At 36.0% G+C, this 27,939-nt stretch overlaps 1 protein-coding gene across 1 annotated transcript; it reads left to right on the plus strand.

The window, feature by feature from the left end:
• On the plus strand, positions 1-27,782 carry SLC30A6 (solute carrier family 30 member 6). Its single transcript, XM_028117227.2, has 12 exons — positions 1-43; positions 1,320-1,362; positions 2,443-2,508; positions 10,613-10,693; positions 11,268-11,303; positions 12,026-12,120; positions 14,064-14,112; positions 14,647-14,766; positions 17,772-17,874; positions 18,778-18,825; positions 19,814-19,882; positions 26,403-27,782. Exons 1-12 carry the CDS (start codon positions 16-18, stop codon positions 26,901-26,903), a joined length of 1,239 nt encoding a protein of 412 aa, XP_027973028.2. The 5' UTR covers positions 1-15; the 3' UTR covers positions 26,904-27,782.
• Positions 27,783-27,939: the final 157 nt, after the last annotated feature.

Genomic DNA, 27,939 nt, shown 5'->3' on the forward strand with positions numbered 1-27,939 from the left:
ACTGGCTTCCTGCTTATGTGGTGCAGTTCCACTAACAGTATAGGTATGTCACCATTCCTATTTTTGTGGAGTTAATCATTAGTTTCACATTTATTGTTCTGGTTTTAAATAAAGATATATCTTTCTTTATGTGGAATATATTATTCTGAAATATAACTCAAGATTTAAATAAGAGAAGCTATGTGAAAAGTGCCTTGTTGGGGCGCCTGGGCGGCTCAGTAGGTTGAGTGTCTGCCTTCGGCTCAGGTCATGATCCCAGGGTCCTGGAATCGAGCCCCACATCGGGCTCTCTGCTCAGCGGGAAACCTGCTTCTCCCTCTCCCACTCCCCCTGCTTGTGTTCCCTCTCTCTAGTGGTGTCTCTCTCTGACAAATAAATAAATAAAATCTTTAAAAAAAAGAAAAGTGCCTTGTAAACTGTAAAGTTTGGTTCAGTTGTTAAGCATTATCATTTTAAATGAGCTTTTTTTTTAAAATAGCTTTAAATCTATTTGAAAGACTGATTCCTTTTTATGTGATAGATTAGCCCTTCAATTTATGCAGTGTCTAAGTAAGATTTTGAGATTTATGTTTCTTGGATTTTCCTTGAAAAGGGAAATCTATAATATTTTTCTTGTTTCTTGACCTCTTTTAAATTTTTTAATTTTTTATGTTTATTTATTTTTATTTTTTTGGAAAGAGAGAGAGTGCAAGTAGAGGTAGGGGCAGAAGGAGAGGGAGAGAGAGAATCCCAGGTAGGCTCCATACTCAGTGCAGACCCTGATGTGGGGCTCCATCCTGACCCTGAGATCATGACCTGAGTGGAAATCAAGAGCCGGACACCCAACCGAGTCATCCAGGTGCCCCATTTCTTGACCTCTTACGTTTTTATGTATCATTCTTTTCATCCTGCTATTTAGAGACTATATTTAAAATAGTACTCAGATGACAGAAGAAAGTAAAAAAACCCCAAAATGATGATAGCAGTTTTGGGTGTATGCTGCTTCCTTTGTCCTGATGGCGAAATCAGACTCTAGAGTAAGCTTTTGTACTTACCAATTTTTTTTTTTTTTAATTACGTAGGCTCCAATGCTGGGCTTGAACTTACAACCCTGAGATCAAGAGTCCTATGCTCTACCAACTGAGCCAGTCAGACACCTCTGTATTTATCACATTTGGCTACATATATTAATCTAGATAATTGCCAACATATAAGGTTAGTTAGTGACTCAGGGTGTTTTTGGTAATGGATATACCTGGTATGAACAATCTTGATTATTAGCTACATTTCCAAACAGTGGATTCAGCAACATTTTAATCAGTTGTTTTGTTGTTTTGCAGCTTTAACTGCCTATACTTACTTGACCATTTTTGACCTTTTTAGGTAAGTTTTTTGTTTTTTTGTTTTCTTTAATTTTATTATGTTATGTTAATCACCATACATCATTAGTTTTTTAGGTAAGTTTGAAAAAGTCTCTTTAGTGTTTTGAAACTAATAAGGAATTTCTTGCACTGAATTTGTTTTCTCTGCTTAAAGGAAAGTAATCTGTGAAATAAGTAAAATTATCAACATAGAACATATATACAAACAATAACTATTAGGAGATATACTGGAAGAAAATATCCCATTTATAGAGGAACAGAAAAAATAATACCCAGGCATTAGATCATATGCCTTGGGTACCTACCTGTAGTTGAGTCAGCTGTGGCCAGGGAGCAGTGTCCCATAAGAACGTACCAGTTCCTTCCGTAACCGTGTAGATGGGCATTAATAACTAAGAAGTGAGCAATTATGAGCTAGGGAGACACCCTTTTGGCTCCCTGCTTCGTGGGACCTTTCATATCGCCGTGTAAGGATTGCAAAAAACTTGATGTCTTCAAGATCCATGCCATAGGAGTATAAGTATGTCTTTTCATTAGTCATGTACCTAAATCTACTTGACTCATCTAAAATATAGAGTTACCACTGGATTTCACGCGGTAGTAAGTTGTTTTAGAGTGAATCTCCACTGTACTTGGAAAATGAATGTAATTTTATCCTATCCAGAGTGTTGTTGCTATTAATATTTCGTTTAACTTTTAACAAAGATTTAAGTTTATCAGAGTTAAAATTTATTCTCTGTGGCTAAAATAAAATATATTACTTTATTATTACTGTGCTATTTTTGCATGCTCAGTTATGGAAACTGTTTAGGGTGGATAACTTACTTAGAGAAAGTATGGGTTTAGGTTCTATTTACTGACTTGATGTATTGTGACTTTTTTCAGTTTCTCCACATGATAAAACTCACATATTAGGATGCTGCTGGTGATTAGATTATAGCTTATTAGAATAGTTTATTAATTTAGTCTGCAAGCACTGATAACTTTCAGCAAACTTAGGAATTCTAAAAACATAATTTCTTTTTGTGTGTTCTCCTCCTGCTCTAGTTCTAAAGCTAAATTTATTTTCCTTTTTACTTAGTTTAATGACATGTTTGATAAGTTACTGGGTAATGATGAGGAAACCTAGCCCTGTCTATTCATTTGGGTAAGTTCAAGTCATTTTATTTTCTGCTAACTTACTGCTATTAAAATGGTAGTTGTTATCAGGCAGTAAAGAGCTAGCTAGAGTGTTTGTAGAGAATATATGCTATCTCTGTAGTAGGATGGGGATCAAATATTGAAAGTAGATTTAAAAAGACATCTTCCAACAGGATTCTAGATAAGGAACATGAATATGTGAATTTAAATCATATTAAAATAAAATGTTCACATTAAGTTCTTCGATATTTTAGTAATCCCTTAAATTTTAGAGAAAGTACAAAGGATTTTCCTATAGGTGTGTCCTATAAATGTTAAGAGTAAATGTGATATATTTTAACATTAATGTAGTGGTAGAGATGTATTTTTATCATAAGACTGGATTTGTGATAGCAATGGACTAACAAAGAATTTGAGATTCTGTTTCTATAGTTTTAGAAATTATTAAAAGTTGAAAGTTGAAAGATAATCTTTTGTATTAGAGGTTTTTCTTAATTTATTAGAAAAAATGAGTTCCTTTCGGATTCCAGGAAACAACTTGAAAGAAGAATTTCTTTTTAAGTTTGTGGGGGTTTTTATTATGATAAATTGTATGTAACATAAAAGTTAACATTTTAACCATTTTCAAGTGTACAATTCAGTGGCATTAAGTACCTTTTTATCTATTGCCACTATTTCCAGAAATATTTCCTCTTTCCAAAAAGAAACTCTGTACCCATTAAACAATAACTCCCTATTCCCCTATCTCTCAGCCCTTGGCAAGCGCCATTCTGCTTTCTGTGTCTATGAATTTGCCTGTTCTGGGTACTCATATAAATGGAATCACACAATATTTGTCGTTTTGAGTATGGCTTATTTCACTTAATGTTTGCAGATTTCATCTATGTTTATAACATATGTCAGAATTTCATTACTTTCTAAAGTTGAATAATTTTCTATTGCATATATATATGACATTTTGTTTATTCTGTTGATGCGCATTTGGTTTGTATCCACCTTTGGGCTATTGTGAGTAATGCTTTTATAAACATTGGTGTACAGGTATCTGTTTGAATCCCTGCTTTCAGCTCTTTTGGGTGTATACTGATCCCTGGATCATATTGTGTGATTCCATGTTTAACTTTTTGAGGAACCACCATACACAGTGGTAGCGCCATTTTCCATTCCCACCAGCATGCTCACCAACACTTGTCATTTTTCTTTTTTTAATTTTTAAAAATCCCAGTATAGTTAACGTAGAGTGTTATATTAGTTTGAGGTGTGCAATGTAGTGATTCATAATTCTATACATTACTAAGTGCTCATCACAATAAGTATACTCTTAATCCCCTTCACCTATTTCACCCATACCCCTACCCCACCTCCCCTCTGGTAACTACCAGTTTTTTCTCTGTAGTTAAGAGTCTGTTTTTTGGTTTGTCTCTTTTTTTTTTTTTTCCTAGGCAAAGAACTTTATTAACCTTGTTTCAAACTTTATTCCCAGGCTTCTTCAGCTTAAATAGCTGCAAAGAATGAATTGTGTATAAGCAAAAACTGAAAAGAGCTGCAGTGTCCAAGGGGCTTGGGTTTAAAAATATTAGAGATCTAGATTTTATCAGATCCATGAACAAAATTTTAAAAAGCAGTCATAATATAAAATAGCAGCTCCCAGTAACTTCTTCAAGTTTTATGTTCTTCAGAAGTTGACTCAATTCAGTTTGCTTCATTCTTGGAAGCTTCATCAAAATTCTCCACAAGATCTGGAACTTCATCATCATCCTCCTCTCCGGTAGCAAGTGGTGCTTTTCCATCCACAGATTGTTTGGGCAGAGCTTCAGCCAGTCTCTTCTTAAACTAGTCAGACTGTCTGCACCAAGTTGGTTTAAGATCCTGGGTAGCATTTCTGTCAGCTGCTTTGTCTCAGCATGGCCTGTAATGGTGAAAGTGTTCGCTGCCAGTGATGCCTGAACTTTGGGGTTATTAAAATGGATCACTGTTCCTTGGTTTGTGAACATATTCACTTCTTCAATACCAGAAATATTGTTTACCCCTAACTTCTTTGAGGAGAACTGAAGTTTTTTATCATCTGCTGTAGCCGTTCTATGAACCACCTTCTTCTTTCGGCAAGCAGTTCCTTTCCCATTAATGCGCACTTGTGCTTGCAGTTTGGCGAGTTTCTTCTGGTTCATGATAGTTTCTTTCATCTTTTGGAGCGGAAATGGGACCGAGCAGGGGAGTAGGGTTGGCGCTCAGGGGGTCTCGGGCGGACCAGCTGAGATTAGGTGCACACACGCAGGGACGCAAGATGGCAGCTCTGGTTTGTCTTTTTTTTTTTCTTTGTTTTGTTTCTTAAATTCCACATATAAGTGAGATCACATGGTACTTGTCTTTCTCTGACTGACTTACTTCATTTAGCATTACAACCTCCAGATCCATCTATGTTGTTGCAAATGGCAAGATTTCATTCTTTTTTATGGCTGAGTAATATTACACACACACACACACACACACACACACACACACACACACACACACACACACATTGTCTTTATCCATTCATTTGTTGATGGGCATTTGGGCTGCTTCCATATTTTGACTATTATAAATAATGCTGCAGTAGTCATAAGGGGTGCATGTATCTTTTCAAATTAGTGTTTTTGTATTCTTTGAGTAAATACCCAATAGTGGGATTACTAGATCATATGGTAATTCTGTTTTTAATTTTTTGAGGAACCTCCATACTGTTTTCCAAAGTGGCTGCACCAGTTTGCATTCCCACCAACAGTGAGAGGGTTCCTTTTTCTCCCCATCCTCACCAATACTGGTTGTTTCTTGTATTTTTTATTTTAGCCATTCTGACAGGTGTTAGGTGATATCTTGTGGTTTTGATTTGCATTGCCCTGATGATAAATGATGTTGAGCATCTTTTCATGTGTCTGTTGCCATCTTTATGTCTTCTTTGGAGAAATGTCTGTTCATGTCTTTTGCCCATTTTTAACTGGATTTTTTTTTTTTTGGTGTTGAGTTTAAGTTCTTTATATATTTTGAATACTAACCCCTTGTCAGGTATATCATTTGCAAATATCTTCTCCCATTGAAAGAAGAATTTAACTTTGGCAAATAAACTTTTGGACCAAACTTAATCTTTTGAACAAAATCAGGTTTTACTTACTTAAACAAGGGGGCAAAGTAAACATGAAATCTTAATGCAAAGTGAAAATATTCATAAGTGTCACTGAACTTTGATAGACTATTACTATGATAATTGGTTATAAGTTACATAGAAATACCTGTATATAGAAATCTGTGACTGAGTTAAAGCTTTTGGTTTTAAGTGACAATCCAACTCAAGCTAGTATGGGGGAAAATGGGAACTTTTATAATTAATGTAATCAAAATGTGGGAAAACTGAGGTAACTGGCATAGGGACTAGCAAACTCAGGACATTGTCTTTCTCTTATCTCTCAGGCTTGCTTTTCTCTGCATGTACGGTTTAGTTTCTCAGACCACTTTTCCCCACCATCCTGGAATAACTCCTAGCAAGACCTTAACTGGAACCTTCTTACCTTCATCTTAGAGAAGGAAAGGCTTTTCCCCAACTCTAGTTAAGAAAATCATGAGAAAGAGGGGCGCCTGGGTGGCTCAGTCAGTTTAGCGTCTGCCTTTGGCTTGGGTCATGATCCCGGGGTCCTGAGATCCAGCCCCACATCGGGCTCCCTGCTGCAGGGAGCCTGCTTCTCCCTCTGCTGCTACCCCTGCTCGTGTGCTCATACTCTCTCCCAAATAAATAAATAAAATCTTAAAAAAAAAATTATGAGAGAAAACTACTGACTGGTCTAGCTTGGAACAGGTATTAGTCTTTAGATCAAATACTGTGGCCAGGAGACAAGGTTAAACAAGGACTTGATAACTTCCATTTTGGCCAACTTAGAGTGAACAAGAAAGGAGGGAGCAATTAAACAATAAAATTAACATCTGAATATAATTTCAGTCAGTCACATAGCTTGAAATATCTATATTTAGTAATTCCAGTCTCCAGTTCTTTAGCCCTGAGATCTATCTTGTTTCAGACTGCCTTCTTTACAGCGTCACATAGATATCTAATTGGTGTCTTAAATATTGGCTAGAATTCTTGTTTTCTTCCCCCAAAACCTATTCCTCTGCAGTTTTTCCCATCTCATTACCCACATTTATCCATCAGCAGGTTACATCAGGGTAACCTACAAATACATCCAGAATCTGCCCCTACCCCCATTTCTATCTTGACTACTAACATCCTAATCAAACTACCTTCATTTCTTGCCTTAATCCAGCCTCCTAACTTGTCCCCATGCCTCTGCTCCTACCCCCTTATAGACCATTCTCCGGATAGCAGCCAGAGTTTTTTCCCTTTTAAATCCAAGTCATACTATCAGTCTCCTCCTTGAAACCACTCAGTTGTTTGCTATCATACTTAGAATAAAATTCCGAGTCCTTTCTCTAATTTGCAAAATTCTTATATAAGCTCTTCTGTGCCTACTTCTCTTCAAGTTACCATTTTCATGCCCTCTATACCACACTTTCTTTCTGTAATTTGTATACAATTAATGTATTCCTGCCTTACGTCCTTTGTACAAGCTGTTGTCTCTGATTGAAATGTTCTTCATGTCATCTTTACAAGATACAGAGCTCCATCTTGTTATTCCAATCCTAATATCACTAAATGCTGATGTCATTCAGTGACTGGGCCCAATCTAAAATAGATTCTAAAATGAATCCTAGTTAGCCTCTTGTCACATCAGACTACCATAATTCTCTATATAGAACTTACCAGAACTTGGGCACCTGGGTGGCTCAGATGGTTAAGCGTCTGCCTTCGGCTCAGGTCATGATCCCAGGATCCTGGGATCAAGTCCCACATCGGGCTCCCTGCTCAGCGGGGAGCCTGCTTCTCCCTCTGCTTCTCTTTCTGTGTCTCTCTCTGTCTCTCATGAATAAATAAATAAAATCTTTAAAAAAAAAACTTATCAGAACTTATAAATTGTTATTCTGTCTCCCCCTTTAAAATATAAATTCCATGGCAGCAGGGACTATAATCTTGTTCTATCTTATATCCTTGTACAGTTTGGTGAATTTTAATAAATGAATATACCTGTATAACTACTATCTGGATCATGATATAAAACACTACAAGTCCCCCCCAAAAAACCTCCCTTTGTTTTGAGTCAGACTCAAAACCCAACAAAAGTAATCAGTGTTCTGACGACTATTCCTTGCAGATTATTGTTGCCTGTTTTTGAAGGCACATAAATGGGATTACAGTATATACTCTCCTATAGCAGTAGTTCACTCATATTGCATTTTATGAATATACCATAATTTCTTTTTTTTTTAATATTTATTTATTTGACAGAGAGAGACACAGTGAGAGAGAAAGCACAAGCAGAGGGAGTGGGAAAGGGAGAAGCAGGCTTCCTGCCAAGCAGGCAGCCCGATGCGGGGCTCAGTGTGGGGCTCGCTCCCAGGACCCTGGGATCATGACCTAGCTGAAGGCAGACACTTAACCACTGAGCCACCCAGGCGCCCCACCATAATTTCTTTTTATGTTCAACTATTGAGGGGCATTTAGATGATTTTCAGCTTTTAGCTATTATAAATAAAACTACTTACAAATATTCTTGTACATGTCTTTTGGTGTACATGTGTATCCCTTTATGTTGGATACATATCTTTGAGTGAAGTTACTCAGTCATAGGATTTGCATATGTTCATTGTTAGAAGATAAGATAATACCAGTTTTCTAGAGTGGTTTTACCAGTTTACGCTCCCACTGTCAATGTATGAGAGTTCTGGTTGTTTCATGCTTGTACCAACAGTTGATAATTGCTTTTTTTTTTTTAAGCCCTTCTGGGGTATGTAGTTGTGTCTTGTGGTTTTAAATTATTTTCCTGATGACTAGTTGAACACTTTTTCATACTTTTTATTTACTTTTTCATATGTTTCTTAATTGTTCAGATTATCTCTTTGTGAAATACTTGTTAAAGTGTTTTACCCATTTTTAAATTGGGTTACCTTTTTTCTTTTGTTAGTGGTCTGTAAGAGTTCTTTATATATAAATATCTTTTCCCACAAATGAAAGTTTTTAATTTCAATGATAAATTCAATTTATCAGTCTTTTATGGTTAGTCCTTTTTGTGTACTTGTCAGGAAATCTTGGTCACTCCTAGGTCATAAAGATATCCTGGTATTAGCTAGAGATCTTGTTTGATTTTTCACATTTAAGACCTACATTCAAACTGGAATTCATTTTTGTGTATGGGTTGAGGTAGAGATCAAAGCACATTTGTTTCTATCTAGTTGTTCAATTGATAAAACATATTGGAAAAAAATTAATCCTTTTTCTACTGCTTTTTATGTCTCTACCTTTTTTGTAAATTAGGTGATTATGAACGTGTAATTCTATTCTGGATTTTCTTTTCTATTCAGTCTGGGACATTTGTCTATTTTTGCATTAGTACTATGCTAACTATGATAGTTTTGAAATAAATCTTGACATCTGGCGGTGTAAATCTTCCAGCTTTGTTCTTCTTAGATTATCTTTGCTTTCCTTCACTTTTTGCATTTCCATATGCACTTTACTATCAGTTTGTCAATTTTCACAAATAACTTTGCTTCATTTACATACTGTTTTATACTCTTTTATAACTCACTCTTTTCACTTACATCTTTCCATGTCAATGAATACATTTCTGTTATATATTTTTTAAAGATTTATTTATTCATTTGAAAGAGAGAGAAAGAGCATGCACGCAAGTTGGGCAAGGGGTAGAGGGAGAGAATTTACAGCTGACTCTGCACTGAGCACAGAGCCCAATGCAGAGCTCAGTCTCACAACCCATGAGATCATGACCTGAGCCAAAACCAAGAGTTGGAGGCTTACTGACTGCACCACCCAGGCACCCCAATTTCTGTTATATTTTTAATAATATGTTCTGTTGTTGATTCCAACCTTTTTTTCCCTTTATAAACAGCAATGTGATGAGCATCCTTAATTATTTTATTATCTTTTCTGAAGATATGTAATTCCTTGAGAAATTTCAAGCATTTATACATACCACAAATATTGAATGCCATTAAATTATGTGTTGTGGGAAAAACTAAGATGAATAAGGCTAGAGCCCTGGCCTTCAGCTGACAGTTTGGGATTATAAGACATACACATTATTAACTACAATTATGTGTAGCAGTGAGAGACAGTATAATAAGTGGTTAAAATCATGAACTCTGGAGCTAGAGTGCCTAAGTTTGGAAACCTGACTCCTCCACTTGCTAGCTATATGACTCTAAACAGTTACTTTTCCTTTTTGTGTGTCAAGTTCCTTATCTATTCTTTTTTTAAAAAGTGGATAAAGTAACCTTCCTAAGGTGTTGGGAAGTTTTGAATAGATAATATAGGGGCGCCTTTGTGGCTAAGTCGGTTAAGCATCTGATTTAGGCTCAGGTCATGATCTCAGGGACCTGGGATCAAGCCCCACCTCACACTCCACACTCTCTCCTACTACCCCTCCCTCTGCTCATGCTCTCTCTCTCTCTCTCTCAAGTAAATAAAATCTTTAAAAAAGATAATATGTTAAGCACCTAGACCAATGTCTAACACAAGATGGGTCAATCAAGTGTTAGCTGTTATTATGGTAACAATTATTTCTAGAAAAATAAGAGCCATAAGTGGGTCCTGGAATAGATGTTGTACAGATAGGCACTCTTTTTCTTAATCTGTGATGTTCTTTATTTTCATTCTAGAAAATCTGTAGTCTGTCTGAACAGTGTTTGGCTTATGGTAGGCACATATGAAAATTGAGTGAGTAAATGGGGCGCCTGGGTGGCTCAGTCGTTAAGCGTCTGCCTTTGGCTCAGGTCATGATCTCAGGGTCCTGGGATCAAGCCCTGCATCAGGGTCCCTGCTCTGCAGGAGGCTTGCTTCTCCCTCTCTCAGTCCCCCTGCTTGTGTTCCCTCTCTTGCTGTGTCTCTGTCAAATAAATAAATAAAATCTTTAAAAAAAAAAAAAGAAAATTGAGTGAGTAAATAAATGAATGAAAATGTGTTCTGGAGATACTGGTTTATGAATTGTGCTGATCTAATTTTCTGATTTCAGATTTGAAAGATTAGAAGTCTTAGCTGTATTTGCCTCCACAGTCTTGGCACAGTTGGGAGCTCTCTTTATATTAAAAGAAAGGTACATTTGTCTACAATGTTCATGTCATTGTAAATTCTAGCTCTTCCACCTTCGGGGACATGAAAGAATCCATTGAGACACTGAATTGGTTTGAAGATGAAATCCAGATGAATGGTGCTAGAGTTTTAATTGTATGGCTTCCTCATATTTCAGACTTTTCTCCCTTCTTTTATTACTTTATTTTGATGCTACTAAATCCTGGGCAGGTATGAAAGAAAGGGCTTCCATCAGACATGTTTTAATGCTGAGTTACAAACCCATTGAAACAGGTTTTGTAGAGAAGATTGGTATTACATATTAAGGATAATTTGTAAGTCTCCTTGCCTGATCACTGTTAATAATCAACAGTTGGATATCATATTAAAAGATTTTGTTCAGGACACCTGGCTCACTCAGAAGAGCATGCAACTCTTGATCTTGGGATCTTGAGTTTGAGCCCCATTTTGGATACAGAAATTATTTAATTAATTTAAAAAAAGATTTTGTTTACTTATTGAATTAATTCTGTATTTAATAAGGCTTTTTAATTTCATAATTTATAGAACTAATTTAGTACATTATTTCTTTCTTTTAGTGCAGAACGCTTTTTGGAGCAGCCTGAGATACACACGTGAGATTTTGCTTTTGACATAACATATAATTTACTATTATATTTGATTCCCAGTTATTAAGTGGTATATTAGGAATAATGGTTACTTTGCCCAATGTCAGAGTTCAGAGTGTGGCAATATACATTTCACTGATATTTCACAAACAAAATTCCCAAATCCCAAGACAACTTCTCACCCTTAACTATTCCCAAGCCCGTATGTTTTTATATTACACAATATTTATATCTGTACTCTGGCTTTAGGTCCCTCATTATTTCCAGGCCTTAGTCAACACACTAAACTAGCCCCATTGATCACCTATAAGTTAAAATTAGATGCCCAAAATCTTTTAGCACTTTTAGAAAAGATAGAATTGTTATTATCTACTACGTATAGCTGCCAAGTATATGGACTTTACCTATTTTGATCAGTTTAATTCAGGATATTCTGACCTGTCTAGTATCCTATAAACCAAACACTATTACATTTGTATGGATTTATAACAGCAGATACCTGTAAGAAGATACTATTAATGCTAAAAGTCAGTTTTGGTCCTATGTAAGATGGAGCAGTAGACAGGCAATGGATTATGGAGCCCGAAAGCAAGTTCAGAGTGTGGCTCTGCAAATCCCAAACCACTGAAGCAGACCACTCTGCCTTCCCATCTCTTTGTCTGCATGCTGAAACTGCATATTGGTATTACCAAGAAAAATATAATGGTGAATGTTATTATTCTTTCTAGGGGAAGATTATTAGTTGGTACTTTTGTGGCTCTTTCCTTCAACTTGTTCACGATGCTTTCTATTCAGAATAAACCTTTTGCTTATGTCTCTGAAGGTACGATTTTTATTTACCATTAATAAAAAATCCAGTTAATCTCTCATAAAAACAAGTCTTGTGTTTATTTCATTAACTCATAAATCAACGAGAAAGCTTATTCTGAAGAGAAGAGAGAACTATCCTAGAGGTTCTCAGGTCTTCTCTAAGTAGAGAATTATAAAACAAAATCTAATTATTTCAGGCTTTAAAATAACATATTACTTAAAAACAGAACTGACTTACATATTAAATTATATATGATGAAAAATTACATTTGCCAAATAACATGAATGGAATTTTAGATGTATAACCTACCTACAAAAAGTGTATTGCAAGCATTTTAGAAGCATCAGTATACTTCAAATAGTTCATGTGCTCTTTGCAAATAATTATATTCTGTTAGATAAGTTCCCAGGAACTTCTCTCTGTCAGTGGTGGATGGGCATATATTTGTAAAGTAGCATATATGTTTTGAAGTACTCATTTATTTTCAAGTCTTTAAAAATTCAGACTGATATTTCACTTCAGTGGTCAAAATTATTGTCATTTGTCAGTCATTTCCATGTTCTGGAATCCCACTAACTCACAAAGTGTTAATCACTAATTTTTGGAGAAGTGAGATAAAAACAAAAGTAGACTGTGTGCACAGACCCACACTTTGAAGCAAAGATAGGAGAGGGTCTTTTTAGGTCTCACTGACTTGAACACTAGGACAGTCAAGAGAAGAAAGCTCTCTGAATTGCCCATTCAAATTTAAACAACTTCATGAATATTATGAAGCATGAGTTGTATTTATATGAATTAGAGTTTAAGAATTCCTGCATGAACTAGAAAATTAAATAGTGGTATTTGCAATGTCCAGAATTATTTTGAAAAAAATTATAAATTGTTAAAATAGTATAATGTTCACTCTAGAAATTTTAAGAAGGTATGTTTTAGAAATGATCAGAAAGATACAAGTTTCCTTTTCCCTTCCTTCTACAATCTGCTTTTTTATATCAAGTATTTTTGTATGCATCTGAGTCTTTTTTAGGATAAATTCCCAGAGAAGAATTGTAAATGGGTTGGAAATATAATATTTTTTAAGTCATTGATGTATATTGTGCCAGACTTATTTCCAGAAAGGTTATCTAGTTTGTATTTTCATTAGCTGGATATTAAAGTTCCCAGAAGCATTAATATTTGTGACATTAGTTGAAATTTGAGTGGAAAATAATTCTGAGCACTTTCTGTCTGCCAGGCACTGTGCTAAATTCTTTATGTAGATTAACCCATTTAATTCTCCCTAAACCATATGAGGTAAATAATTTTATTATTCCTATTTTATGCTGAGGCACTGAGATATAAAATCACTTGCCCCAGGCGACACATCTAGCTAAGGTAGAGCTGGGTTTTAAAGCAGGTATTCTGGCATCAGAGTCTGCTCTTAACTGCTCTACTATATGGCTTTTGTATAAAGCTTGCCAATCTTTTTTACATCATGTTACACATTAAAAAGTGAATATTTCTGTAACCTTGAGATCAGTGTAAGAGGATGCTTGAGCCTGGAGACTACTGGTTCAGAGACAGTAACTGGCAGAGTCTGCATGTAGCCAGATCCCCACTTGTCCTTTCTGAGAGCTGAAGGGATTAATTGGTTTGCCCATAACCCATTCTCAGCACACTGGTTAGGAAGTTCTGCTTTACATTTAAAGAGCCTTTAAAACTTAAAATTAATAGTAACATTGGCATATGTAAGCTCACTAATTCCTTCAGGTCAGCAATATAAATAGTTGAAACTGCTTTTCCTTTATTATCTTGAAGGCATAAAAGAGGGAAAATGTCTAGATTTGAATAGCATGTCATTTTGTAAAATGTGATACAGTCATTGCCAAACTTATTTTTTTTAATTAAGGAAATCAAGTATTTCTGGTAGTGCTTTATTTTTCTATATAAGTAATTTAAGTGTTTTCTTCTTAAAGCTGCTAGTACGAGTTGGCTTCAAGAGCATGTTGCAGATCTTAGTCGAAGGTAAGATCTTATGTATGGGGTTTTATGATACACATAATTTCAGAGGGATGCACAAGAAATCCATCTGTCATGGGAACTTACAGTATTCATTGCTGAAGTTACTACATGAGTCTTACAGATCAGACTTCTCCTTTTACTTTTTCTTACTTTTAACTGATGATATAAGAGACCTTTATGAGTGAGAGAGCTTTGTTTCCAAATCCTCTTTGCTTTCTATAGAAGACATATGATGCTAAAATAACAAGTTATCAGGGTACCTGGGTGGCTCACTTGGTTAAGCGACTGCCTTTGGCTCAGGTCATGTTCCCAGGGTCCTGGGATCGAGCCCCACATCTGGCTCCTTGCTCAGCTGGGAGCCTGCTTCTCCCTCTCTACCTGCTACTCCGCCTGCTTGTACTCTCTCTCTCTGTCAAATAAATAAATAAAAATTATTTTAAAAATTAAAAAATTAAAAAAAATAAAAGTTATCTTTTACAAGATTTTCATCAATATTACATTGAGTTCTGCTAATGAATACTCTTTGTTTCTTCATAGCTTGTGTGGAATTATTCCAGGACTTAGCAGTATCTTCCTTCCCCGAATGAATCCATTTGTTTTGATTGATCTTGCTGGAGCATTTGCTCTTTGTATTACATATATGCTAATTGAAATTAAGTAAGTATTTTTTATTGCTGTCAAGTGGTTTCCATTTTGGGGGGCCTGACTTTTAAATCCATCCCATCTGTGGGATGGATAAGGATTAAGCTTAGAGCATGTTTGCTTATGGCCTGTGTAACTTTGGTCAAGTCTTATCCTTAAGTGTCTTCATCTGAAAAATTAAGGGGGTTGGATTCAATACGTATTTTTTGTCATAGTCTATAATTCAGACTGGAAAACTGTAAATTCCCTACTGCTGACTTGGGGAGTGAAACAGAGATGTCAGTAAAAGAGAGAAGCCATGGCTACTGTTGCTGAGAGAAGGAAGAGGAAGTAGGTGTGAAACAAGTTTTTAAAAGACAAACCTTTTAGGAAATATACTTTATAGCTGCTTTAAGCTTAGCGTTTTATGACATATGATTCTTTCACTATCTACCCTTTAAACATTAGTGTTTACTAAGATCTGTCCTTAATTATTCTTTTTCCTCTTTTGCATACTCTCCTGGAAGGTTACATTCAATTACTTGTTTTTATTTACCACCTCTGGGTTTCCCACACCTTTATTTCTAGTCAGATGTCTGTTGAATTCCAAAAGGCGTATCTTACTGACTTCTGTTTACTACAACAGCTGAACCTATTTTCCCCATCCCCAAAGCTGTTTGTTCTTGTATTTCCCATCTCAGGGAATACTACTACCATCTATTCTGTTGCACTGTTTTTTGGAATTGTGTTAAAACATACATAACATAAAACTAAAATTTTAACCAATTTTGAGCACATGTTCAGTGACATTAACTTCACATCATTGTGTAACTATCACCATCGTCCACCTCCAGAACTTTTTTTATCTTCCCTGCCTGAAACTCAGTACCCATTAAATAGCGTCTCCCCCTCTGCCTTGCCCCAGCCCCTGGCAACCACTCATACTTTCTGTCTCTATGAATTTGATGAAGAACTTCCTATAAACGAAATCAGACAATATTTGTCCTTTTGTGCCTGGTTTATTTCACTAAGCATAATATTTTCAAGATTCATCCATGTTGTAATACATGTCAGAATTTTCTTTTTAAGGTTGAATAATATTCCATTGTACATATACAACACATTTTGCTGACTTATCCATTGATGGGTATTTGGATTGTTTCCATCTTTTGGCCATTGTGAATAGTGCTGCTGTGAACATGGGTGTACAAGTATCTGTGTGAGTCCCTGCTTTCAATTCTTGTGAGCATATACCCAGAAGTAGAATTGCTGGATTATAGGATAATTCAGTGTTTAATTTTTTTTAGGAGCTCCAGTGCATTCTTAAATAACCTACTTTTCCCTCTTCCCCTCTTGCCCCTCCCAAAGCCAGTTCTAATTGGTCACCTAGTATTGTGTTTGTTTTTTAAGTTTTTATAGTCACCATGCTGTGCACTGCATCCTCAGAACTTATGTATCTCATAACTGCAAGTTTATATCTTTTGACCAACTTCACCCATTTCTTCCCCCTCCTCACCCCCTGCATCTGACAGCCACCAAACTGTTCTGTTTCTTATGAGTTTTGATTTTTAGATGGCACATATAAGGGAGCTCATAAGAGTATTCATCTTTCTCTATCATGTTATTGTAAATGGCATGCTTTCCTTCCTGTTTTGGCTGAATAATATTCCAGTGTGTGTATGTCTGTGGGTGTGTGTATCTCACACTTTTTATCACTTCATCTGTCAGTGGATACTTTGGTTGTTTCCATGTCTTGACTATTGTAAATAACAGTCTTGTCAGCTAGTCTCATTGCATCTTTCTTTTTAATTTGTGTCTCCTCCTTCCCATTCCCCTTGCTGCTGCCGATATTGAGGCCTTATCATTTCCTTGGTCTAATTAGAATAGTCTTCTGGTCTTCAATCATTCTCACACATCTCTAGTTACCTTCCATTTTGCTACTAGCGTCATCATTCAAAATTGCAAGTCTGACCATAATATTTTCCTGTTTCAAAATCTTCCTCTTTGCCTATTTAACAAAATAAAAGTTGTTAGCATGATAAAGCCCCTGCCACCCTTACTGGCCATCCAGCCTTGTGTCCTTACCTGCTCATGGTTTCAGTGCTGTATCAGGACTTTCATGCCCTTGCGCATGCTGCTTTCCCTGACTGTGATATCTTCCTCCCATTGGCTCACTCATCTTGGAAGAGTCAGCTCAGATGTCACCTTTTTATATTGAGCCCTTCTGGATTATCCCTTCCTCAGGAGGCTTGTCGCTCACTCCTCTATGCATCCATGATACCCTGTAGGAATTCTCCTTTGTTCCCAAATTGCTTTATTTTCTTTATATGGGTATCTCCTGCTATTTCAAAGGTAGGGACCATGTCTTACCTCATGTTTCTGTTCTCAGCATGTGGGGAAAAAGTATAAAAAAAGAGGCATAAACAGCTTGTAAACATGAGCATTTTGGTCTGTCTTCTTAATAGAACAGCCTGAACTGCTGATGAGTGTTGCACTTTAGTGACCAATGTTCCTCTAATGAACTCCTGTGGAATCTCACATTGTGTAATTCCTAGGGAATTTCAAAAATTCTTAGCAGTAATAATTGGAAAGGTGTTTACAGGAAAATTTCCAGAATCACTGATGAAGTACATTGGTCTTCTCTGTATCGGAAATTACTAGTTGAAGGTTTTTATTTGTTGCAACAAGTGAATATATGTGAAATCTTTCTACCTGGCAAGTAGATTGAGAATACATAGTGGGAAAATACTCACATTTTTTTCTTTACCATCTTAACATAATTATTTCACATACTGCTTAAAAAAATTATCATTTTCCACTAAACTTTGGCAAGAAAGGATTCTGAAAATGTTTTGTTGTTTTTTTTTGGTTGGTTGTTTTTTTTTTTTTTTTTTTTTTTTTGGAGACACTCCCGTTACCAGTAGTGGCCAGTATTGATAGAACAGTCCTGTTGCTTTAGATAATTAATTTTTTGGAAGATTGAATTGCAAGTAGCCCAGTGAGGCATACATTTAAGATTTAGAATTGTTTTTTCCTTTTAGTAATTTTTTTGCTGTAGACACTGCTTCTGCCATAGCCATTGCTCTGATGACGTTTGGCACTATGTATCCCATGAGCGTGTACAGTGGCAAAGTATTACTACAGGTAAGGGTCTTCTTCCAATGCACATGCTTCATATTAGCCATGGTTTTCTACCAGATTATAAAATTATATGTACTCTTCTACCAGATTGTGAAATTTTTAGCTACTGGAAGTTCCCATCAGAAATGAAGTCAAACAGTAATCTCTGAAGTCTGTATATAGTAAGAAGCAGATGAAATTCTGTTGTTCCATAAAATAGGCACAGATCTTCCCATATTTATAATATAAGACAAAATCATAAGCTAAAAATATCTTGCTTTTAATGTTTCAAGTGAAAAGTGTTAATTAGAAATTTTTTTGCATATTGATTTTCCCCCAATAAATGTGCTTTGTCTATTTTGTAATCTGGTTGTGAATTGTTTTCTTATTTCCTGTCCTTGAATTAGTGAGACTTTTAAATTTCAAACTTAAAATTAAAAATGACAAATTACTATGTATTTCAACAGTAGGATAACACCTGTAGACAAGCACCTGAATACAAAGGTAGCTTCCCAGGGATGAATGTGTTTGTGAACACTGCTTTTCCTTCTGTCTTACCCTCATGCCTTTTCTAAAACTTAGGGGTACTAGCTCCAGCTCCAGAAGCAGTAATACCAGTGAGATAATAATTGTATAGTGCTATGCCATATACAGAAGATTTTTAGTTGGTTGTTTGATTCTTCAAGGGTTCTTTGGGTCTAGAGATAATGCTGCTTTGTGAGATGAAAAGTAAGTATGGGCTGATTCTTGGTATTGCCCCACTAGTGGAGCCAACTGAAACCTCTCTTCCCTAAATCATGATAGGGCACATGTTCTGCAAAGCCAAGTCTGGTATAAGCCAATCTGTTAGTGTTAGGACCACTATGCAAAAAAAAAATTTTTTTTATCTTCTTGGGTTATTCATATTTTATTTTATTTTTTCTCCAGACAACACCACCCCATGTTATTGGTCAGTTGGACAAACTTATCAGAGAGGTAAGGTGGAATAGTAAATAAAATAATTTTAATTTATAATTAGAGGTTGGAAAGAGTGGGTACAAGTAATATTTTATTCAGCCCTACCTAGATTTTATTTTAGGAGAGTTTGTGGTGTTTATAATACAGTAGGAGATACAACACAGTGACAGAAGTACAAAAATTTGAGGAATTGCTCAGTCTGGAAGCTTGAAGTAAATGTGGAAGGCAAGGTCATGGTCTAGAAACCATACTACTAGCTATGGAAATGCTATGGTTTTTATGAATCTGTATTCAAACCAAGGATTTTGATTAAGTCAAAGGCCACTTACATATTGATTGATTGCTTCACCATGTAACATATTGATCTGTGAATTTAGATTTTGTATTTTATAAATATTCACCTCTTTACCAATGAAGGAATAGATAATCAAATTATTTGGATTTTGAGAGTATTTCAAACTATTGGTTGTTGGTATCACAGAGGACGCTTTTACCAATATAGCTGGCTGCTTTCTCAGCTAGGAAGCCTGTGTCATTGTACCAGTGGGCCATACATGATATATCTGGTCTCGGAATTTCCTTTTGGCCCACACTCAAATAACAGCCTGTGTTGTGCAGAAACTTGGTAAAAGGGAATACAGAGAAAGCAATGATAGAGGAGACCCCCCAAAAGGGAGAAAAATCTTAATACCACAAGTGCTGGATATAAATATATGACATATTGACAAAATAAGAAGAACTATACACTGCTGAACAAGGTGGTGCTGGGGGTAGGTGGTAAAGACCTGATTCTGAAGGGATTGGGCCAGACAAGAAACAGAATACAAGGTCTTGGCTCACTACCAAACAATTAGAAATGATGTCTTGAGTGGTCTGGGACTTCTCTTGGCTAATGAGTGTCCTAATGGCAGGGTTTGGCCATGTCATTTCTACGCTTAGATCAAGTCCCTAATGTGACTGTGTTGGATATGTCAAATACAAACCCTATTTCTTTGTTTTTGATTAGGTATCTACCCTGGATGGAGTTTTAGAAGTTCGAAATGAGCATTTTTGGACCCTAGGTTTTGGCTCATTGGTATGTTTTCCATATTAATTTAGATAATTTACAACATAGTTTATAATTTTTAAAACTAAAAAAAGCATTTCTTTAAATTTTTTATAGAGTCTTTGATTACCATTTCTGTTCAGTAGAGTCTAAAATTTAGATGGATTCAGTAACTTAATTGAGATTAATTGAAGGATATTTTTCTTTCTTTTTTTTTTTTCTTTCAAACTGCTGTTAATGATCTTAATACTGGGTTGTCCAGATAAGACAAATATATAGTCACACATTTCTGAATATGAAAATATCCAAAAAGTATGGGGCACCTGGGTGGCTCAGTCGTTAAATATCTGCCTTCGGCTCAGGTTATGATCCCAGGGTCCTGGGATCGAGCCCTGCATCGGGCTCCCTGCTCCATGGGATGCCTGCTTCTCCCTCTCCCACCTCCCCTGCTTGTGTTCCCTCTCTCACTGTATCTCTGTCAATAAATAAATAAAATCTTTAAAAAAAAAAAAGAAAGAAAATATCCAAAAAGTAAATAGTACAATTTTTTTTTTAATTGCAGTTCTGCTTTTGGAGATTTCGCTGAGTATGTTAAAGAGTTACAATAACACAACTTGCTTCAGCATAAAATTCCATATTTTTTATATTAGCTTGAAAAATAAAACCAGTCATTTTACTAGCAAAAATGGGTTTATTTGGGAATAGCAGAGAATTGCAATTTGGGACAAGCAAGCTACAGCAAAACCATAGGCAAGTCTGGAGAACAAAAGAGGGGAATGCTCTTTTATAAAGGAAAGGAGGAAGTGGAAAGGACTGTTATAACTGAAAAATCCAGTGGAAGAAACTGGGAGTTCAAGTGTAGTGGCTCTCATTGCTGAGCTGTGACAGTCTCTCTTGGCTGGGCTGTTGTGGGGGAAGAAGGAAAGTCTCCTTTCTCCTGCTGATGTAATAAAGTAGTAGCTAAAGTAGTATGGACTCGACCTCTCTTCCTATTGAGTGTGCAGTTGACTAGGGGCAGTAGGGCCTCAAAGGCCCTCCCTTTTGGCCTCCCAACTCACGTTTTAGTGATGTTTCCTTTTATTAATTTTCACAAATCCACTTTGGACCTATTACCAGAGAGACTGTTATGGCATGGTTTCATTCCTGTGTCAGGAATGATGAGGAAAACACAGAAAAGTACTCAGAAAAAACTTTTTTTAATCACCGTAATCCTTTCATGTAGAGAAACCTGCCATGACATTTTCTTATTTATACTCATATATTTACTCTCCTTAGAAAATGAGATCATGCTGTTTATAATTTGCTCTTTTCACATAATATATCATGAACAGTTTTTCTATGTCACTAAATATTACTGTTCTGGTCAGTTTTTTGTTTTTTTTTTCTCTTAAATGTGACTTGATTTTGCCTAAATGCCCAAAGATTTTTTTGTTTTTTTTTTTAAGTCTGTAATTTCACTAGACTATGTCTTGGTGTTGGTCTTTCTGGGTCAGTTACTCCAGGTATGCAATATATCCTTTCAATAATTTTATTTCAAAAAAAAAATTTTTAACTTTCAGGGAAGTTTTCTTTAATTATTAATATTTATTTTGTTCTCTTTCTTTTACTGTCTTCTCTGGGAACTCCTATTATAAGCATGTTGGATCTTTGCCTTTCTTTCATATTTGTTACTTTTCTTTGAGTTTCTTACTCTTCATTTCCTTTGATTTTTAAAACTTTCCTTCTCCTTCACCTTTTATTTCTCTTATAGGAGACCTGTATGTTTATTTGCTTTTGTATTCCTTCTAGTTTGGTCTTCATTTCTGAAGTGATTGTTTTTTCTTGTATTTCTCACTGTCATCTCATTTCTGAGGTTTTCTTTATTTTTTTTTTAAGTAGACACCACGCTCAGAGTGGAGCCCAATGCAGGGCTTGAACTCACGACCCTGAGATCAAGACCTGAACTGAAATCAAGAGTTCTATGCTTAACTGACTGAGCCACCCAGGCACCCTCATTTCTGAGGTCTTCTAATGCTGATTTATGTTGTTCTCATTTCATGTCTTTCAGCTTGTTCTGAAAAACTAGGTTATAGTTCTTACTCGTTTTGTAGGTAAATCTTTTTGGCAATCTTTTATAATCTGTTCTCTTTTTTTCTTATAATAACTGTGTGCGATTTGGATTCAGTTCTTTTCTCTTGGCTCCTTTTTACGCAAAATTTTATTCCTGAACTTTATTTTTTTATTTAAATTCAATTAGCCAATATATGCTACATCATTAGTTTCAGATGTAGTGTTCAGTGATTCCTCAGTTGCATATAACACCCAGTGCTCATCACCATACATGCCCTCCTCAATGTCCATCACCCAGTTACCCCATCCCCCCACCCACCTCCCTTCTGTAACCCTCAGTTTGGTTCCCAGAGTCAAGAGTCTCTCATGGTTTGTCTCCCTCTCTGATTTCTTCCTGTTCAGTTTTCCCTCCCTTCCCCTGTGATCCTCTGAGCTACTTCTTATGTTCCACGTATGAGTGAAACCATATGATGATTGTCTTTCTCCGACTGACTTATTTCACTTAGCATAGTACCCTCCAGTTCCATCCACGTCGATGTAAATGGTAGGTATTCATCCTTTCTGATGGCTGAACTTTAAAATAAGGAGTGGTTTAGGGTAGTGTGTTTGAATTTATGGTTCTAAAGCTCCCTCTTCTGATGAGTCTGTGAAATGAAAATATTTTCTTTCTCCTGGTTCTTTTCCTCCCATTTGTATTTGCACTTCTTTATCTTTTGTTTCTACTGTGTTGCTTAGTTTGGATTCTTTATCTTTTGTTTCTGCTGTGTTGCTCAATTTGGGTTCATAGACTGAGACACAATTGTTCTTAACATGGTGATTTATAATGGAAGGAAGCTTTGCTTGGTTACTTTGGGGGGCTCACAGGGCTTAGGCTGCTCCAGCTCTTCTTATTGCAGACTCAGTGTACTCATCCACTATTGAAATGTGTAGAACCCCTCCCAGTTTCCCAGCTGCCTTTCTCAAATTTGCTGTCCTAGATTTCCGTTAAGTACAGGTTAGTTGCTTTGAGGTTTTTAGGTCAGTTGGATATCCTGTCACTTCCTCCTCCACAGATGCTGATACCTTGCAGGTCTTACACCTTGTGATTAGGGTTCCTTAGGGAACCATGTTATCTAGTTTTTTTATAGATGTTGTCCATAGGTTTTTGGACTTAATATCTTAGTTTCTCTGTTTTTCTGGAGATATTTGGGGCATTTCAAAAAAGTGCCGCTACCACTGCTATCTTTCAGGAATCCCAACATAATTTTTAGTGGCTGCAATTTTACGTTATATGAATATGCCATCATTTATTTAATCAGTCCCCAATGGACAAAGTGGTATTCCATTTTTCCCATGCAAAAATTGCTGGGATGGGGTGCCTGGGTGGCTCAGTCATTAAGCGTCTGCCTTCGGCTCAGGTCATGATCCCAGGATCAAGCCCCGCCTTGGGCTCCCTGCTCAGCGGGAAGTCTGCTTCTCCCTGTCCCACTCCCCCTGCTTGTGTTCTCTCTCTTGCTGTGTCTCTCTCTTTCAAATAAATAAATAAAATCTTTAAAAAAATTTTTAAATTAAAAAAAAGCTGGGATGAACATTTTTGTGGAATAATCTTTGCACAAACTTGTGATTATTCCTTAAGATTAATTTTTAGAAGTTGTTTTTGTGAGTCAAAGATTATTCATATTGGGGTGCCTGGCTGGCTCAGTCGGTATAGCATGAGACTCTTGATCTCGGGGTTGTGGGTGCAAGCCCCAGTTTGGGTGTAGAGATTACTTAAAAAGAAAATCTTTTCTAAAAAAGGGAAATACACATTTTTTATAGCTTTTGATATAGCCAGTCACTTTCCAGAAATGGCTATACCAGTTTACATTCCTTCACGAATGTAGTTCATTTTTTTAAAGATTTATTTATTTATTTGAGAGAGAGGTAGTAGCCCCAACACGGGACTCACTCTCACAATTCTGAGATCACAACCTGATCCAAAACCAAGAATCAGACGCTCAACTAACTGCACCACCCACGCACCCCCGAATGTCGTTCATTTTCAATTATTCTTTTAATTTTACTAATCTTAATAAAATAGTAGATAAGTGTTTCTTTAGTTGGGTGTCTTATAAACACAAAGAATGCGGTCACCCAGCTGTTCAGAACATGGCCATCTAACCCTGCACCCATGTAGTGCCTAATTAAGACCAAGGACAAAATAAAACAAGCTTTTGAGCTGCCGAGAATAGTTGTCACAAAAGCCATAAATTAATGCGAACACCAAAGTCACAGCGGACTTTGTTCAAGCTCCTGCACAGAAATGGTTTTTACTTATTTTAATTGCTTTAATTTCCATAGCTGACTGAAAGAGGTTACAGTGTCTTTTATAGTTTTGTCTAGTGATGATTGTGAGATGGTAGTGGCCAAGAAAAGGGAGAAATCAAAGATGACTTCATTTCTAGACATGGCTTCTTACATAAAAATAATAGACTAGAAGTCAACTTCAGGCATTATATTTTCTCCATCTTATGATTGACAGTAACTCACTACTGCTAAAGTCATAGATTCAGACAATTGCAACTAAACCAACTACTTGGCAAATTTATGTGCAGTTTATTCTTTGTTATAATTTTTTCTCGTTTGAAAATCTGAGTTTATCTAGAAATCAACATTACATATCTGCTGGATTTTTTTTTTTTTTAAGAGAAAGTGGGGAGGGGAGGGACAGAGGGAGAAGGAGAGAATCCTAAGCAGTTTCCACGCTCGGCATAGAGCCTGATTCGGGGTTTGATTTCATGGCCCTGAGATCATGACCTGAGCCAAAACCAAGAGTTGGACACTTAACTGACTGAGCCACCCAGTTGCCTGTCTGCTGGGCATTTTATTTAACTTTATTTACTATATGTTTTTACTTCTTAAGTTTTATTATTATGCAAATAGTACCTGATTCTTAGAAAAATTAAAACTTACAACTAAGTCAAAGAGAAGAGAATAAAAACCTTCAATAATTCTACCCTCTAGAGATAAGTGCTATTACTCTTGGCTATTTTTCTGTCTCTGTGTGTTTTAAACAAAATAGGATCATTGTTGTACCTACCGTTTTATTATCTACTTTAAAAACATAATGAGGGCACCTGAGTGGCTCAGTTGGTTAAACATCTGCCTTCGGCTCGGGTCATGATCCCAGGGTCCTGTGATCAAGCCTCACATCAGGCTCCCTGCTCAGCGGGAAGTCTGCTTCTCCCTCTACCCTTCCCTCCTGCTCATGCTTTCTCTCTCTCTCTCAAATAAATAAATAAAATCTTAAAAATATATGTAAAAATAAAAACATAATGTATGATAAATGTCTTTTCACTAAAGAGACTTCTAGCCATCATTGTAATGCCTGGGGTTCTCTATCTTCATAGTAACCCAGGCTAGAAACCTTGAGATCATCTTGGATTAGTCGGTCCATTTCCCTCATCCACTACATCCAGTTGGGTATCAAGTCCCCGCACATCTAACCCATGGGATATTATCAATCCATCTGTCCCTCTCTGATCCCACTATATTTGTCCTGTCTCAGCCATCTTCATTTCTAACCCAGACTTGCAATCATTTCCTACCTAATTACCAGTCATTCATACCTATAATTTTTCTGAACTTCGATTATTTTACTTCTGCTTGATTCTTGCTATTCAAACTCATGATGATTTTTAGAGTCCTCTGCTAACCTTTCGTTTAACCTTACTGCCTGCTTATCTTTCTTTCCTTCTATATTCTTTCTTTCCTCTTTCCTTCTTTCTTGTTTTTCTCTTTCATTCTTTTTCTGCCCCCTGACATATTTGTACTTTTTTATTCTAGTAATATTGCTTATTCTTATCCATATATGCCATGCATTTTAATTGCTCTTCCCTCAGCTTAGAATGCCTGTCTCCACCTTTTGAAATTACATTTAACCATCAACCCTAGATCAAATGCCATCTTCTTTTGAAGTCTTCCTCAATTTGAATTAGTAGCTACCTTTTCTATCCTTCCACTGCATTTTCTATATACTTTTTATTCTGCCTTAGGTTATAACATGCCTGTCTTCCTCCTTTATGTATTTCTCTTTTTTATATATTTTAAAAAGTTACATTTTATTTAAAGAGTCATAAAGAACTTCATTAGCTCTTCACATTGATAATCACTACTGAATAATCTTTAAGAAATATCGAGACATACTTTCTCTTGTTTCAAAGAAAATATCAAGGGGTGCCTGGGTGGCTCAGTCGGTTAGGTGTCTGCCTTTAGCTTGGGTCATGATCCCACGTCCCTGGATCGATCCCTGCATCGGGCTCCTTCCTTGGCAGGGAGTCTGCTTCTCCCTCTGCCCCTCACCCCATTCGTGCTCGCTTGCTCGCTCTCTCTCTCAAATAAATAAATAAAATCTTTTTTAAAAAATTAAAAATAAAGAAAAATACCAAGTACAGTTACAGCCAAATCATAAATGTTTATTTCTAATGGAATTTTCAGTGGTATAATTTTAAGGATCTCTTTCCTATGATTTTGCCCATTTTAGGCTGGATCAGTTCATGTAAGAATTCGACGAGATGCAAACGAACAAATGGTTCTTGCTCATGTGACCAACAGGCTGTACACTCTAGTGTCTACCTTGACTGTTCAGATTTTCAAGGATGATTGGATTAGACCTGCCTTACTGTCTGGGCCTGTTGCAGCCAATGTCCTAAACTTTTCAGATCATCACATAATTCCAATGCCTCCTTTAAAGGGTACTGATGATTCAAACCCTGTCACATCGACTCCAGCTAAACCTAGTAGTCCACCTCCAGAATTTTCATTTAACACCCCTGGGAAAAATGTGAACCCAGTTATTCTGCTAAACACCCAAACAAGACCTTATGGTTTGGGTCTTAATCATGGACACACACCTTATAGTAGCATGCTTAATCAAGGACTTGGAGTTCCAGGAATTGGAGCAACCCAAGGATTCAGGACTGGTTTTACAAATATGCCAAGTAGATATGGAACTAACAATAGAATTGGACAACCAAGACCATGATGTACTGTAAATTAATTTATTTTTATGAGGAATACTGACTTACTGACTTCCAATTTATTTAGTAATCCAACTGTGCATTGACTGTTCAATCATTTACTCTAAATGTTAGAGAATAGTGGGTTTGTTCACATTACATGAAACTGATGAAGCTATATTTTTGTAAAATGTATTTGGGGCTGTTGAGAACCTTCTAAATGTCATAAGGTTTAAATAGGCTTCCTATAGAAAACGTGTTTCTCTAAATTTGAATTTTGCTATTTTTGATTTTATAGTTGACTGCAGTGTGATAGACATCATCTTTACAATAAGAGAACCACTCGATGGAGCAGATCTGTCACATTATTAAAAGTATAGTATTTTCTTCAGTGAAATGTATAAACATATGCTTCTTGAATAATGGTATACATTTTAGGAAAGGAAAAAAATGTCCATTTCAAAAGTAAAAGTCTCTTTTATAGCTTTTCCAAACTTAATTGCTACATTTTTCTTTGAGGTCCTCTTGATTTATGTCTTGCAAAAGGAAAGCAGAATTTTTTGTCAGACATTTTAGAACATATTCTATCTAGCATAATTTGAAATTTTTAATTATTCATTTTTTATAGTTTTTCTCATTAAAAAATTTCAGTACATTTATAAAGAGTCCGTGGTCCTCAAAGTGTTTTATTTTACTTAAATGAATACCAAATCCTTTGGTAACATGAAATGAAGGAATCCCAGTTTTCTTTCTTACATTTAATCAAATACTGACATAATAAAACAAACAAAAAACACCAAGAACCCAAATACTGACATAATGATGGAACTTATCTTTTTCGTCACCTTTTCATTAGTTGACTTTTTAATCTCTCATTTTATTAACAAAATATATCAAATATATTACAAAATATAAAATATATGGAATTCCATGTGCAATATGGGATTTGATATCTTTTCAAAGTTGTGTAAACAATTTGAGTTTATATTATATAATTTTACCAAAACATGATAGACCCTAGATTATAAAATACAGTATTGTTAGATGTGTAACAGGCAATTT

The sequence above is a fragment of the Eumetopias jubatus genome, unplaced genomic scaffold, assembly GCF_037043125.1.
Source record: "Eumetopias jubatus isolate StellerSeaLion01/CBP00866 unplaced genomic scaffold, mEumJub1_p1.0 scaffold_9, whole genome shotgun sequence".
NCBI lineage: Eukaryota > Metazoa > Chordata > Mammalia > Carnivora > Otariidae > Eumetopias > Eumetopias jubatus.

Bases quoted from the DNA above. Each gene is read 5' to 3' on its own strand.
- SLC30A6 (XM_028117227.2), top strand. From the start codon at position 16: ATGTGGTGCAGTTCCACTAACAGTATAG. The intron at 1,363-2,442 runs GTAAGTTTTTTG...CTTTTTACTTAG, and splicing joins ACCATTTTTGACCTTTTTAG to TTTAATGACATGTTTGATAA. The intron at 2,509-10,612 runs GTAAGTTCAAGT...TTCTGATTTCAG, and splicing joins AGCCCTGTCTATTCATTTGG to ATTTGAAAGATTAGAAGTCT.